Source organism: Lycium ferocissimum, chromosome 5 (assembly GCF_029784015.1).
Source record: "Lycium ferocissimum isolate CSIRO_LF1 chromosome 5, AGI_CSIRO_Lferr_CH_V1, whole genome shotgun sequence".
NCBI lineage: Eukaryota > Viridiplantae > Streptophyta > Magnoliopsida > Solanales > Solanaceae > Lycium > Lycium ferocissimum.
The window spans coordinates 64,590,470-64,606,800 of NC_081346.1; the positions used below are offsets into that span (position 1 = coordinate 64,590,470).

At 32.6% G+C, this 16,331-nt stretch overlaps 2 protein-coding genes and 2 non-coding genes across 4 annotated transcripts; 3 read left to right on the forward strand and 1 right to left on the reverse strand.

Annotated features, from left to right (window-relative positions):
- Window positions 1–1,447, forward strand: LOC132057072 (probable glutathione S-transferase). Its single transcript, XM_059449510.1, has 2 exons — window positions 1–403; window positions 750–1,447. The coding sequence occupies exons 1-2, from the start codon at window positions 95–97 to the stop codon at window positions 1,101–1,103; spliced, it is 663 nt and encodes a 220-aa protein (XP_059305493.1). The 5' UTR covers window positions 1–94; the 3' UTR covers window positions 1,104–1,447.
- A 2,366-nt stretch (window positions 1,448–3,813) lies between these two features.
- Window positions 3,814–3,885, forward strand: TRNAD-GUC (transfer RNA aspartic acid (anticodon GUC)). The gene has a single exon. It is a non-coding gene; the product is annotated as a tRNA-Asp (tRNA).
- Window positions 3,886–11,824: 7,939 nt separating this feature from the next.
- LOC132057074 (rop guanine nucleotide exchange factor 7-like) lies at window positions 11,825–15,881 on the forward strand. Its single transcript, XM_059449511.1, has 7 exons — window positions 11,825–12,518; window positions 12,781–12,897; window positions 13,498–13,652; window positions 13,788–13,862; window positions 13,944–14,234; window positions 14,492–14,848; window positions 15,148–15,881. The coding sequence occupies exons 1-7, from the start codon at window positions 12,098–12,100 to the stop codon at window positions 15,601–15,603; spliced, it is 1,872 nt and encodes a 623-aa protein (XP_059305494.1). The 5' UTR covers window positions 11,825–12,097; the 3' UTR covers window positions 15,604–15,881.
- A 145-nt stretch (window positions 15,882–16,026) lies between these two features.
- TRNAP-AGG (transfer RNA proline (anticodon AGG)) lies at window positions 16,027–16,098 on the reverse strand. Its single transcript has one exon. It is a non-coding gene; the product is annotated as a tRNA-Pro (tRNA).
- Between the last annotated feature and the right edge of the window lie 233 nt (window positions 16,099–16,331).

Here is a 16,331-nt window from a genome sequence, read left to right on the forward strand (position 1 = left end):
TCCTTCTATATAAGAAGCCCATAATTCAAGAGAGAACCACCACTGAAATTCCCTATAACATAGTAAACTAGCAAATAATAACCAAAGTTGTGAGATGGCAGAAGTGAAGTTGCTCGGTTTTTGGTACAGCCCGTTTAGTCACAGAGTTGAGTGGGCTCTAAAAATTAAGGGGGTAAAATATGAATATATAGAAGAAGATAGAAATAGCAAGAGCCCTCTACTTCTTCAATCTAATCCAGTTCACAAGAAAATTCCAGTGCTCATTCACAATGGCAAGCCTATTTGTGAGTCTATGGTTATTCTTGAATACATTGATGAGACATTTGAAGGCCCATCCATCTTGCCAAAAGACCCTTATGACCGAGCTTTAGCCCGTTTCTGGGTCAAGTTCCTTGATGATAAGGTACAATTTGTTTTCATGATATACATTCCTATCAGCATAATTTACTAAACATTATTTTGAGACTACTGTAACTTTCAATGTTTCCATACAGTGACAAATAAGGTCTGTATAGGTGGTATCAATTAGTTGGGACTATGATTTAGTTAGCCATGTTAGTATATTTACTTTAATTAGGTCTTGTGTAGAAAACAAAGAGAGCTGGGAATACTTTTCATAATTTTGTGTAATAGTTGTGAGGATTTAAATGGAGCAACGTGACATTGTTATTGAGAATTCGATTCTAAATTGCTTGAGATTGACACGTAGTATTGTCATAATTGCTGTTAATTTTGAGTGTAATTTGCAGATAGCAGCTATGATCAAAACTTTCTTTCGCAAAGGAGAGGAGCAAGAGAAAGGTAAAGAGGAAGTTTGTGAGATGCTGAAAGTTCTTGACAATGAGCTCAAGGATAAGAAGTTCTTTGTGGGTGATAAATTTGGTTTTGCTGATATGGCTGCAAATTTGGTGGGGCTTTGGCTAGGAGTTTTTGAAGAAGCCTCTGGACTTGTTCCATTAGTGACAAGTGAAAAATTTCCAAATTTTTGTGCTTGGAGAGATGAGTACATTAACTGCAGCCAAGTCAAGGAATATCTACCTCCAAGACGAGATGAGTTGGTTGCTTTTTTCCAAGCTCGAGCTCGTGCTGCTGCTAAAAAATGAAGACTGATCATGTGTCGGAATGAAATTACGAATCTACGATGACTTCCGTAGATTCAATTATGTACACGTATGCAAAAGAAAATAAATTAAATTATATGTTTTAATAAGATTAAGCTCGTTCAGAATTAAAACTACTTGTTAGAAAAAGCTAAGCTTAGCCAGCTAGTTTTTTTTGTTTTTTTTATTATTATTTTTTTATTTTTAATTTCTCAGTTGGGCTTAGCCAGCTAGTAACATATCAGGAAGTGTGTCGAGTTACTGTTGTAATTTAATTTATTAGCTGGTAAGTGATTGTATAATAATAAAGACATAATACATAAATAGACCCTAAATTTAGCTTCAGTTAGCAAGTATGCGCGACAAGAAGGGTGTCTGCTATGCTCTTCCAAGCGCGCACAAGAGACCTCAACCTCACTTTGTCAGTTGAACTCTCCAACTTACAAAATGACCATCTAGACACTTCCAAAATTTATGTGTCACATCAGCATTAGTTTTTACGTGTTTAACTTTATACAAGTTGAGGTGCCTACTTATACACACCTACAATTGGAGGACATACTTGTCAGCTGAGGCCAAATTTGAAGGCCTGTTTATGTATTATCATATCAATTTCATCATTGAATCGAGAGGAGTTGTTTAATGATTCTCGAACATGTACTTGCTTTGAGTGCCTATTTATTTTCTATCGGTATCTATGGATTGATCACAAGTCAAGATATGGTTAGAGCCCTCATGTGTCTTGAACTTATATTGAATGCGGTTAATATAAATTTTGTAACTTTTTTTTTATTATTATAATCGTAAATTAAAAGGAGACATTTTCAATTTTTGTTATAGCTATTGCCAATCTTTTCTTTCATTTCGAGAGAAATACAATCGGGAGGAGCTAATTCAAACCCCTCCGTTTATTTTAAAAAAAAAAAAAAAAAAAAGCAAGCCACATAATTTCATGTAATGGTGGGTGACATAATCACATAAGTCATCTCATTGTTCTCGAGATTAAATTTAGTCACTGTTAATATAAAAAAAAATATTTAAACTATCATATCACTCATATGTACCGGCAAACTCTCTGAAAATTGATGTCACTCATATGTATTACTCTCTCCGTCTCAAAATATTTGTCGCATTTTCATTTGCACGCCTATTAAAAAAGTATTTATAAGGATATCATTTTGACCATTTCACCCTCTTAATATATTTCATCATGTTCTCTTTCCTCCATAAATATTTACTCCATTAATGATAAAACATTTTACATGTTGGTATGTGAACCCACAAAATTAGCTCATTAATGTAATTAATACAAGGGTAAAATGGGAAAAAGCTACTTACTTTTGTCTTGAGTTAATAAAACGACAAATATTTTTAGTAAGGACGATAAATATTTCATCTCTGAAGAGAGTATATATAAGCTTCCATAAAAAAAAGGAAGTTTGTATTTTCTTCTTGTTTGACTATATATGGACAACATTAACAAAATCTCGGAAAGTGGGCACAACATTTACTCAAATTCCCAAAGAGAAAATAGTATAGTGCATCATAAAATTTGGTCGAATTATTTATAACACACTCAACTTTTACGGGGTCAATTAATTCATGCTTTCATTGACTAGTTAACGCGTTCGAAGGTCTTCATGTACTTTGAAAATTGTGGTCAACGTATTATTTATTTTGTTGTAATATTTGTTCAATGCGAAGCTGACATAAGGGCTGATATCATGGTAGCATCAACCCTCAGCTCTCTTAGCTTTTCTTGTTTGACTATATGAAAATCGTTAAATTTTTTAGGCGAAATCCACCGGTTGTCACTTTTTTGGGCTGTTGCTCAAGTCTTAGCTTGAATTTATTAATTATTTATTCGTTTGGCCTTGAGAATTATTCACATTTTTTTGGAATTTTTTTTACTTTATTTGAAAATAAGCGTTTGGCCATAAAAATTTCAAACACAACTTGAAATTGTATTTAGAAATTGAAAAACACCTACTAAAATTCTATTTTCACTTTTTTACTTTCAGTAAATTCAAACAACCAAATATTATTTACAACAACTGTAACCAAACATAACTTCATCCCAAACTTCTTTAGTACAGTCAAACAACCAAATATTCTTTGCAAAAACTGTAACCAAATACAACTTCATCCTCAACTCCAACTTCAGAAATATCAAATAAAGTGAAAATATTTGATTCTATGGCCAAATGCCTACTTAATATTTGGCCACCATTTGAAAAAAGACACTTACCCCCTTCTCTTATTTTTCATGTTCAGAAAAAGACACTCCTCAAGTTCTAACTCCACGATCCAAACCTAAATATGTCCTGAAGGTTATATAGGTTATAAGGATAGTCTTGTGTTTATATATTTTAAATATTAAAAGGTGACAATCATGTTTAAGTTTTGATATAAACAAATGATGTGATGAAATTAATGGTGGGATTTTTGTAAAAGAAAATGACTCGTCTCCAAGTGTGCATGAAGTTATCTTCCATTTTAGTGAAAAATAATGTCTTTAAAAATAAAATTTGTCCACAATATATGATAACTAAACACTTAAAAATCTGATATATCCGCCATCCCATCTCATTTCCTTTTAAAAGTATAAATTTATAACTTACAGCACCAGCATTTTCAAGGTGCTGGAGTATGATTTTATGCTCGAATTCTTGAAGTCAGTCTTATTAGTGAACTTTGCCATCTTTATCAACAGGTCGTTGTAGTATAGTGGTAAGTATTCCCGCCTGTCACGCGGGTGACCCGGGTTCGATCCCCGGCAACGGCGTTCCTTTTGCTTTTTTGTTACGATTCATTGATTTCCTCACTTTCGCCTTTTAGTAGTTGATGTTCAGTCTTTTCGGTTCAATTTCCAGATTTTTTTATGGTAAATTTTTTGTTACCCCTGATGTTTATGGGGATCACCTATTTGTTATTTTTAATTGTACTATTCAAACAATAAGAAATTAATATATGGTGCTGAACTTTAGAATAGCGTCTGTGAGGTTTGAATGAAAAAATACTAACTTAAGGACAAAATCGCCTGAAGTTTTGAAATGAAAATTCAACTTAAGGACAGAGTCCCCTGAAGTTTGAACTGAAAAAATTAAACTTAAAAGCACATTATCTTGGAGTTCTAATCTGAAAAATTAAATTTTAGGACACATGAGAAAGTAGTGAAGAAGAAGAACAAGAAGCAGCAGCAGATATTTGTCCACATTTTAAGTTGCGGCTAAACTTTAAATACATCGCAAACATGATATATCTGGTTATTTGCGCAAATAGAATCTTCGGGTGCTACCATTTAAATTTTGGTCTCGTTAAAAGAAAAGGTGCAACAATAACCATTTCACATTAATCTGGAGCAAAATCCTGAGGGGTCGCCTATAAATCCACACGAACAACTCATGCGTATCATAACCACATCTAAGTGTGAAATTAAGTATGCAATTATAATAAATACAAACAATGCATGACTAATGGCTAAACATGTAATCTAACATGCACATAGCCCAAAATGTTAAAACTAGCTAGCAAGAAACGATGCCTAGAACATTATTCTAGCATGAAAGCATGCTCAAAGTAGGCAAAGGACACAAAAAAAATACATAAAGCATGTGTGTCAACTACACCCTATACCCCGTATAGTATTTATAACTCCTATATTCACACAGACACACACACGTGTGTGTGGAACGATATCAACTTGCGAAAATTCTATCATTGAGGTCACTTACCTCCTTCCTATGCAAGATCTATCCTTCAAATATCGCCTTTTCTTGCTTCAAACTTATCAAATGTCTTTGATCTATCCAAAAGTAAATTCAACGAGGTTAAATAAATTTAAAGGAATCAATTTTATAATTTAAAGGTAACCCGAAGTCAAATTCAACTCAAAAATCAAAATCCGAGATTCGATGATCAAATTTCAAAACAAAAGTCAAATAGTTGACCCATAACCACACGAGTCCAAATATATGCTTAGATTACCATTTGAATTTCATAACTCAATTTAGGTTGTTCTAGGTCTAAGTTCAATAATCCCCAATTTTCATCTTTGATCTCATGTTCAAATGACAAATTCAAAGTTAGACTCGTGAAATAATCACAGATTCAAGTTGGATCACTTACCCCAAGTTTGTGGATGATGATCCAGATAAAAATCATTCAAGACCGATCTCCCATGTCTCCAAAATGGTGATGAATGAAATAAAATCACAAAACCCGATGTTTCTAGTTTTTTTAAGAATGTTACAGTACTGACACACACTAGTCCGCAGCCAAGGCCACACTCGCCAGTACCTCAGTAATCTAATCCCCCCCCCACAAAAATCAGCAACTATATATGAAGCATTTCAAACTCATACAAGTTGCAAGCCTATCCAAGGTCCAGAACTCAAACGCGCGAGCACCTTAAGTTCCAACCAAAATCATACAAGTCCAAAAATACTATACATACCTATCCAAGATCTCAACACATGCAATGGAGTACAAATAATCAAAACGAGGGGTAGGGATGCTACTAGACCTAGAGTTCCTTAAACTTCCACGTTGCATGCAATGGTTTCGAAATGCCCCCGATCCTCTTGGGGTCCTAATCACCCGTACCCCAAATCTCAAAACATCATATAAACTTAAGGTAATTTTCAAATTAATGAACGGGGCACTAGAATTCATAACGACATGTTGGGTCGTTACAACTGGTGTTTGTCAGATGTAAGTTATTATATATCTTATGTATTACACTATGCATGCAGTGACATACACACGACGCATACATTGTACAAGTATATATGTATATTATACGTATCTCGCGTGAATATCTTGTGTCATTAACGTATATCAATGTATGTCATGCGTATGTCAAGTGTATACAATCATGACATATGCATGGCATACATTGATATACAAGTTATACGTGGAGAGAACAATTTGTGCTAGTCATGAGAGAGAATTCCGGCGGAAAAAATAAATCTCTAGTGAAGAAAAAAAAAACAACAGAAGGAGTCGACGTGTGGGATTCGAATGACGATGAAAAACAAAAACAAAAAAAACAAAAAAACAAAAAGGAAAAAGCTATGGGAGAAAAGCTCCAGTGATTTTTCAGCAGAGCAACAACAGTTGGCAGGGGACCAGTGGCGACAGGTGGCATCAGGACAGTGGCGGCTTCGTGTGAAAGGTAAGACACTATGGAATTTGTTGGATGCTCTATATGGTTTGTATAGTTTTTGTTCCTATATTTTAAAAGTTGAATAGTGTTGCTAGTTATGGTATTTATGGATTTATTTTCGTATATCTAGTCCCTTATTATAGAGAATTTTCTCGGGTGTACCCAAGCCCATTTATTCAATGCAAAACACGCATAATGTTTCGAGCTTCATTTTAGGGTTTGCTAGACTCACAATAGATTTCAGAAGGGCCATTCATCTAGTTAAGAGTTTTGAGATCGGAACTTTTACCTAGATATACAAAGTTAGAGGTGAAATCACCTGATTTAGCGATATAATTGTTTTTCATAAAGTAACAATAATATTTTTACAAAATATAGACAATCTGGTAAAAAAAACGTACAGTCCGGTAAAAAATACAATTGATAGACAAAAAACATACAATTATGTTGTTGTATGTATATGCATGTCAATTATATATATTTTGTATGTTGTGTGTATATCATTGTATGTCCACTGATACATTGGACAAACGAATAATATATACCCGATATACAAAATACATACAACTTATTGTTCCTCTTCCTCTTCGAGTTTCAGTCTGAAATTTCAACTAAATCCAGACAAACAACAGTTTCACAAAAACTCGATATTCGAATTCAAGGTTTCGATGCCTTTTAATGCCGGATGCCAATGGAGCTTTTCATGGAGTTTATAGCTTTGTATGTATTTGTGTGTGTGTGTGTGTGTGTGTGAGAGAGAGAGAGAGAGAGAGAGAGAGAGAGAGAGAGAGAGAAGGAAAGATTAGAGCCTAAACTGGAAAAGATTGGAGAATAATCCCTTATTTTTTCTATTATTTTGCTATAATTGATAAAATATTGTTATATTTTATAATTAAATATAAAAATACCCTAATTAGGACTTAAAAATAGTTTATCCGTCTAAAATTCTCCTTAAGAGCTCCTAATAGATAAAGCTCAGTAGACTTTTAGTTAAATCATACCGTTATGCAATGGTGAGAGTTAGTGATACATACCAAGTTGGCCTGTCAAGACCCAACAAAATTGGACATTTGAACTCCGTGGGATCTAAGTTACAAAATTAGACATCTGAATATGTAATTATGAATCATAATACATTACGAAAACTTATCTAGATGTCTAGTCACATTAAAGTCTAATAAAAATATTAAAAACAAAAGAGGGAGGGAATAAAGAAAAAAGTAATAAAATATTTTCATCTAAATCTTCACTTGGATGGAAGAGCACTTGCTATTGAGTGGGAATACTAATGTTGGTTTTCCAACAAAAACATGTATCGAGGCCAAATGTTAAAACAAGTATTTTGTAGACCAAAATTAAATCATTTGAAGTTTGAATGTATCATTGTTAGTCTTTCTACAAGCATCTTAAACCTTAGGAAAACTGCCAATCATAAAGTGAAAACAAGAAAAAGAAGAGCATGCATACATTCTGGAGTGGTAAATTTTGGAGGGATCTTATTCAAATACAAAGGTAGGGTATAAAGTGACGAGTATCTTTACCTTTACATATATTGTCTTTAACATATGGTAGGTTATAACTTTACTAAACGGTCAGAAGTATGAATTGTAGTTGTTCAAATTCAACTATCAACTTCCATTCATATGAATATCGAACAACTATATATATATATATATATATATATAGCCGTTGAGAGGAGCTTTTCTAATAAAATCTCCATATGCCACATTCTCTTTTTCAATTTCTTTTTAATTTTCTTCAACTTTTTACTTTTTTGTCTTTTGTTGTTTTCAGTTGGAACTACCGGCACTATGATCAAAAAAGTATTCATTGGCATGGATAACTTAAATCCTTACAAGGAAAGCTACAAAGAAAACTAAAAGAAGATATATAAATACAAAGTGGGGTTTTAAAGCGTTGGATATATGATATTGAGAAATATCTACTATGATTATTTGTGGCCCAATCGTAAATGTCTTATCAATTATCATGTAAAATTAAACACCATACAACTCATGAGAAAATACTATCATTATCGATAAATTTTATTTTGTGAGTCACGTAACCAACATTATTTATGTGAGTCTAGTTTATAATTTGACAAGTGGACTCATGGGTCCCACAAGCTTGTATAGTCTAATTTAGTTCGTTTATAATGGCATCTCCAGATCTACAAAATTAACTTCTTTTCAATTCCTAGCTCTATATATTTAATTATGATTAAAATTTTATATTCTTTTTTTTTTTATATATATTAAACTTCCACTAAGGTGAAAAGGTTCTAAGTTCTAACCATTCTATTAGGAAGCATTGCCTTTTCCTGTAGTTGATTCCTATTCTGGCCTATTTACCATTTTCTATCCATTCGTGTTATCCTAAATATTATGGTGTCCAAAAGCAGTGATTGTTTCACTTCTTTTTTTCTTTTTCTTTTTCAAAAAAAGAACAATTAAACCGTAAATAAACACTACTGAAAAACAGGAATTACCTACGGACAAATTTTGTAGCTAAACAATAAAATTTATCGCTTATTTTATTTAGCGATGGTTTACTGGAGGTTATAAAAAAATATATGTTAGCTACGAGGAATTTAGTGACAGGCTAACAATGAAATTCATAGTTAATTCCAAAAAGAAGAAAAAAAAGTGCAAAAACAAAAATATTTGTTTCTTATAAATTAACATGGTTTGTTTCTTTTCTAAAATATCTCCTATATTGACAAGTGCTTTTCATTTTCTGCAGGTCAAAGATTTAATCGAGCTAAAGGGCATGGACCTTGTCAAGTTGCAAGTTGCAAGTCATAAGCAAGAGGAAAGACAAAAATGATATGATAATAAGAAAGAATAAACAGGAAAGTACTCTAGGAATCACATATTCATGCCAGAAGAACAATCTTTGAAAGTCAGAATGGGGACTCTTTGATAAGTATAAATGTGATTTACTTTCTCGATTGATATAGTTGAAAATCAAAAATAAAATTATGTAATTGTAGTGAATTTACAAATTAACACATTATCGTAATTTGTAAGTGAATATTAGATGTTTTAATACTTTCTACTTATTAGTAACTGAAATTTTAATAAATTCGGATCTAAGGACTATGGATTATCCGTCTCTCTCACCCAAAATACACAGAAAAAACATCCACAATGTAGTCATCGAAAGAGTCTTGTTTAGGGGACCGGGAGATTATTCTCTCTACAGTTTTTTTTTTTTGTTTTTTATAGTTTCTTTTATATTAGTTTTTTGATATGTAAGTCAATTGACCAAACCCTATTAAAATATTATGTCTTTGGTATATTTTCATTGACCTCTGATTTATCGTCATTCGACGTTTGCAATTGTTAGTTTCCACATGACGCCCTGATTATTTCGATCGCAACAGAAACTTCTAGTAGCTCTTTCTAATTATTGTCATTTCTGGAAAGAACTGTGAGAACGAGAGTAGTTGCTGAAATCAACATATTGAGAGATTAATTGGCCAAAATAACCATGACCGAATATGATATTATAAGTTTCTTTCTTTTGATTGAATCAGTAACCTTCATTAGCAGATTTAATTTTAGTGGTTACCCTAAGTATTCCCAATATTCCATTTTATTTGACACTCTTTCCTTTTTTAATCTATTAAAAAATGATATATTTTTATATTACAAAATAATTTAATTTTAAAATTCTCAATTTAAACATATGATTTGTTTTTCCTAACCTATCCTGTACGTAGATTTCCCTTTGTTATCTAATGCCGAAGACGACAACGAGATGTTCTTCAATGAATTATAAAAAGGGCACAACCTTAAAGGGAAAAGAAATAAAAGGACAATTTTAGCTTCTTCTTTCTGTTTTAATATACTATTTATCTTTGGTTTTCCTACGTGGATTCAGTGCAAGCTAAGCTTGGATCAAGTTTTAAACCTTATTAACCAAACAAGATAATAATGACAATATTCAACTCTAATACTTGTTAATATATAGTAGCTTGTTTAATTTGAGTCGACACAATCGAGGGGAGAGAGATTATCAACTATTTGTTATTTTGATTTTAATAATTTCACGAGTACTAAGATTTGAATTAGCTCAAAACACATGAGTGATTTAAATATATTAATCGAATGCTCCGTAGTAATAGTCAACTATAGTTGTTGACGAAGCTAAAATGTGTCACTTTCACTTCTTTTTATCCTTGGGTAATCAAACGTCAGCAGATGCGTACAATACTAGTTTAAATTATATAGTTAGTTGAATTTATATTAAGTTTTAGTATCTAATGTCACAAAATAGTACTCCTTCCGGCCACCTGTCTCATTTTATCGGTTGTTTTAGTTCTTTTCACGGCCACTAAAAAAAAAGCAATAAATACAAGATATAGTTTACTAAGTTACATATATTTATTAAATATTTTTTTGAGAATTAGGCAGTATTAAAAAATTACTTCTTTAATGTTAACGCTATAGTTGAAAGCAATTATCAACTTTAATCTTGAATTTCTAAAGTGACAATTATTTTGAGATTTTTTTTTTGAGCTAAAGTAATAGTAAAAACAAGACGAAGGAAGTGAAAATACTTCATGCTTTATTTAGTTTAAAATTCTAAATTCGCATCTCATTCCATTCATGACAAAGTGAAACGAAGTAAAGAGCTTTGAGCTCCAAAGTTTTTGTCCTGCCTGCTGAAACAAATTACTTCATCATTTTTCAACATAATGTATTTGCTCTAAATCGCATAGTTCATATCTTAATTTTTTTTTTAATTTTAAATCATGAATTTTAAGAGTCTTGCTTTCTTTTTTAAATTCTGTATCGAAATAATTTGTCAGCTCCAAAGTTTTTGTCCTGCCGAAACAAATACGTCGTCTTTTTTAACGTAATGTACTTGCTCTAAGTCGCATATTTCATATCTTAATATTCTTTTTATTTTATATCATGAATTTTAAGAGTCTTGCTTTCTTTTTTAAATTCTGTGTTGAATTCAAACTATATGACATAATCTGTCAGCTTCAAATTTTTTGTCCTAACTACCGAAACAAATAAAATACAGGTACATAGATTCTAAATTATATCCTTCACTGTGAGCCTGTGACAGACCTTTAATTTGTAAGCTTAATGCCGAAGACGACAACGAAAAGTTCATTCAAAGAGTTATATACTATTGATAAGAAAAGAAAAAGAGAGTAGGAATTCATACGAGAACTTGCACAGTCAATTGTACTCACAGTGGTTAACTACATAACCACTCTTGTAATCAAAGAAATACTCAAGGCTCTAAAAAAATCCTTGTACCACAACGAAACTGAATTAAGCACCACACTGATGTTCCGAATCAGTACAAAAATAACTGAATCTTTTATTTATTTACACTTTACTACTAAATTTTCTAACTTATCAGTTCTGCGGGATAGTCAATTATAAACTTGTATAGTCCACTAAAAGGAAAATTAAAAAGAAAAGTTTATAGTATTTAGATTATTATGGGTTGATCCGTCAATTACACGACTCCCACGACCAAGTAATCTCAATCACTTTAATGATGTCACATAAAAGGAGCTTCAAATATTGAATGTCTTTTCCTACTACACCAACGTAGTAAGCAACAATTATTATTATAAGAGCTCTTGTTTAAGCAATACCTCAACAAAACAACACGGGCGTGACAGAGGCGCCTCATTTAAGCTACTTATATTACTAAACAAAATCCTCATATACTTATCACTCATTGCTTCTTTTTTATTTAAGGAAGTTTCTTTTTTCTTGTTTTTTTTTTTGGTACTATTCTTGATTTCAATTTTAACAACTCCCCTCTATAGAGCAGAAATGTTTCAAATTGAAACTTTATGGAATTTCAGCCACAGCTCAAGCATTTTATTCCTATAAACACTTGTAAAAATTCCAAGAATCATCATCATACCCCTTTTTCTAAATTCAAATTCCAGGTTTACAAATCTTTCAAGAATCTGTACCAAAAAGCAAAAGTATCAAACAGGTTTGGAAGTAAAAGGTTTGATTTTCATGAGGTTGTAGTGACAAACTCAGTTTATTCTGATTTTCTTGATGATAAAATGGAGGTTTTGTCTAACAAAAGTGAGTCTTTTGCGTATTCAAATGATGAAAATAGTAGTTCTGAAGATTCATATTCTCCACCTTCAATTATTTGGCATATTAAAGAGAATGAAGTACAACATTGTGACAATTCTGAAGTAGAGAAACCCCATGTGGAAAAAAAGAAGTTGGAGAAACAAGGGTCTTGTTTATCAGGTTTGTTTTTGTATATTTTTGTTTCAAGAATTTGGAAAATCGGATTTTTTTTGTATATTTATGTTTCAAGAAATTGGAAAAATTGGATTTTTTTGTATATTTATGTTTCAAGAAATTGAAAAAATTAGCTTTTTCTGTATATTTTTGTTGAATTTGGAAAAATTGGATTTTTTTTTTATTTTTTTTTTGTATATTTTAGTTTCAAGAATTTGGAAAGTTGGATTTTTTTTGTTGTTGAACTTTTTGTGGGGTTTTTATGTAGAGGTTGAGATGATGAAGGAAAGATTTTCAAAGTTGCTGCTTGGTGAAGATATGTCTGGTTGTGGAAATGGGGTTTGTACAGCACTTGTGATTTCAAATGCTATAACTAATTTATGTGGTATGTTTCCTTGTTATTTGTTAGATATTTAGTACGAGTTTGGACATGATTTGAAATCATTGATTTGGGTATTGTTAATTTTGGACATGTAATTTAGATTTCGAAAGTTATATTTTTTCTTGTAAACATAAAAATCCCACAACAATTTGTGAAAACTATTTCCTCAAATCGCTGTTAAAGAGTTCTGTCGCAAATGATTGGGACAGCCACGACTTGGGCGGATTGAGCAGGTGTGGCCGTTTGGCGAAGGAGCTATTTTTGGGTGAAGGAGGCTTGAGTAATTACTATTTTTTAATAAATATGGGTCTTTTTTTTTTTTTAATTTAAAATTATGGATCAAGTTTTAAATTTTTAAAAATTTGAAATCACAGATTTGGAATTGAAATTCTACCTTTTAGGTGAATTTGGAATTTGAATTCAAAATTTCAAATTGAGTTTAAAGTTATTGCTCAAAATGTCATAGACAAACACACATTTCAAATTCGAAGTCCAAACACGTCCTTAGTTTTATGTAATGGGGTTGGTTTGTTTTGGTGCTTTTGTTTTACTAATTGTTAAAGTTCTGCTTTGCGTCTCCTATTTTTTCTATTTTGGTCTTAGCTACACTTTTTGGACAAATTTGGAGATTGGAACCTTTACCTACAGAGAAGAGATTAATGTGGAGGAGAGAAATGGAATGGCTTCTCTGTGTTAGTGATTACATTGTAGAATTGACGCCCTCTTGGCAGACATTTCCAGATGGCACTAAGCTTGAGGTAAAAAATAGGAACTTGAACAAACACTTGATTTGTTGCTAGTATTTGTGATTTGTGCATAAAGCCTATGTATGTCTAGACGCATTTTTAATATTTACATTTGTGTTCATCTGTTCTTTCTATGTTGTGTTATAGGTAATGACTTCTAGACCGCGGTTGGACCTTTATGTCAACCTTCCAGCACTGCGAAAACTAGACAATATGCTTCTTGTAAGATACACATCCTTTTTCCCTGAGAGTTCTTTCTTAGCTTTTGAATGAGATATACTAAATATTTTACCTCTTTTACAGGAGATTTTAGACAGTTTTAGAAACACGGAATTCTGGTATGTCGACCAGGGGCACTCAGCTGAAGAAACTGATGGATCGTCCTCTTTCCGGAATCATCTCCCTCGTCAAGAGGAGAAATGGTGGCTTCCTGTTCCTAGAGTCCCCATTGATGGTCTCAGCGAAAATGCAAAAAAGCAATTGCAGCACAAACGCGATTGTAGTAACCAAATCTTGAAAGCTGCAATGGCCATTAACAGTAACATCTTAGCTGAAATGGAGGTGCCTGAATCATATCTTGAGAATCTTCCTAAGGTACAATTTTCGTGCAGATATTGACTCTTACATTTGTGTAATAATAGCTTTTTTCATTTATTCCCCAACAGTCGAAATTAGTTACGGGCTCTAGTCAAAATATACAAAACCTATACACTTATTCCGTATATTATATATGTATAGTTTGTGTATACAATATGTATATTTATACTTAATATACAAAACCTATACATTTGCTGGCTATTATTTTTCTGAGTGGTCCAAAAATGTAATTCCTTGATTTTACCCCCCTGCAGAATGGAAAAGCTAGCTTAGGTGATCTTATCCACCGATATATCACCTCAGATCAATTTTCACCTGAATGTCTGCTCGACTGCCTTGACTTGTCTTCTGAGCATCAAGCATTAGAAATAGCAAACCGAGTAGAGACGACAATTTACGTGTGGCGCAGAAAACCTCAGGCGAAATCCTCGAATAATCTGCTCCGATCCAATTCAAAGTCCTCATGGGAAATGGTTAAAGATTTGGTGATTGATGTCGATAAGAGGGACCTTCTTGCGGATAGAGCTAAAAGCCTTTTGCTTTGCTTAAAACAACGGTTTCCTGGTCTTCCTCAGACCACCTTAGACATGAGCAAGATCCAACATAACAAGGTTTCACTTGAAATCAACTCACTCTTTTTTTGTCACTTTTTCTCTCTCAACCAATTATACAGTTGGACCTCTCTATAACGGTGTCGTTTGTTCCAGTATTTTTTAGATGTTATAATGAAATGCATATATAGAACATATAATATACCATGACATGAAAATCAGTTTCAAAGAAAACTTGGCCATTATACTAAAATGTTGTTATACAGAGGTTTGACTGTAATTATAATACATCAGTACTACTATTATTGTCTTGTTTAGCAAGTTCAAGTTTGACAATTGTTGTTCAATGATGTTCTCAGGATGTTGGCAAATCAATCCTGGAGAGCTACTCAAGAGTTCTTGAGAGCTTGGCATTCAATATTGTGGCTCGTATTGATGACCTAATTTACGTGGATGATTTAACTAAGCACTCAGACCAATTTGTTCCAATCTCTAAAGTAGGCATCATTTCTCGTAAAACCATTGGAACTCCAATATCAGTACATGTCTCGGGTAGTCAGATCAAAGCTCCTTTCACAACACCAATCGCGCCGTCCCATGATAGCAGCAAGGTTTCTCAGTTTGGTTTTGGCGTGAAAAAGATGTTGACTGATTATTGGAGCGTTGATTCTAAAGAGAAGGGCACTGAACATAAGAGATCAGATTCATTTTCGAGCACAACTCAAGAAGTTTCTGCAACAGCATCAGCAGGCTCCTCTGAATGTTCAAGAGAAATTCCCAGTCCATCGACACATGACTCACTTGGAGAAGAATAAGGTTTTTTGGATAAAGTATCTCTGTGTCTAAACATAGCTCTTCAAGCATATCGTTACTGATGATATTGAAGGGGTATTCCAGTGTGGTATAGGTTTAAATCTTTTATTATTAAAAAACGTTCATTCAGCGATTTCTTGATGGTTAAAAGTTAATTTTCTCTATCCTCGCAACAATTCTGTTGTGCAGTTTTGTCATCTTTCATACAGGCTTAATCTGATGGCAATGGAGGACATTAGAATGTATAAAACTATAATGATCGTCTTTGTTACCATGTAAATTTATCAGCCAGTGCTACCTAAATGTATTCTTGTCCCAGTAATACAACTAAAGATTGGTTATTTAGTAGCATTATGTACAAAAAATATGCTGGTTTTAATGCAAAATTTAAATTATATTTTACGTTGAAGCAAAATATAAGAACTGGGGCATTCCGAGAATTGAACTCGGGACCTCTCGCACCCTAAGCGAGAATCATACCACTAGACCAAATGCCCATGTCGGCAGCGAGTAGAAGTTACTGAATAATATTTTAAACAACTGAAGAATTTTATTAGTCAAGTACGGTATATTTTGTTTGTTGCTGTCGAATTAAATTTCCAATTTTACGAATTTTATTTATAATACTTTCTTATACTAAAAGCATTCCTCTTGGCTCTTGCATCTGACAGGAATTGAGAAATGAGATGCTTTTTCTCACCCCAACGGCTTCAAAACACAATGGCATTCC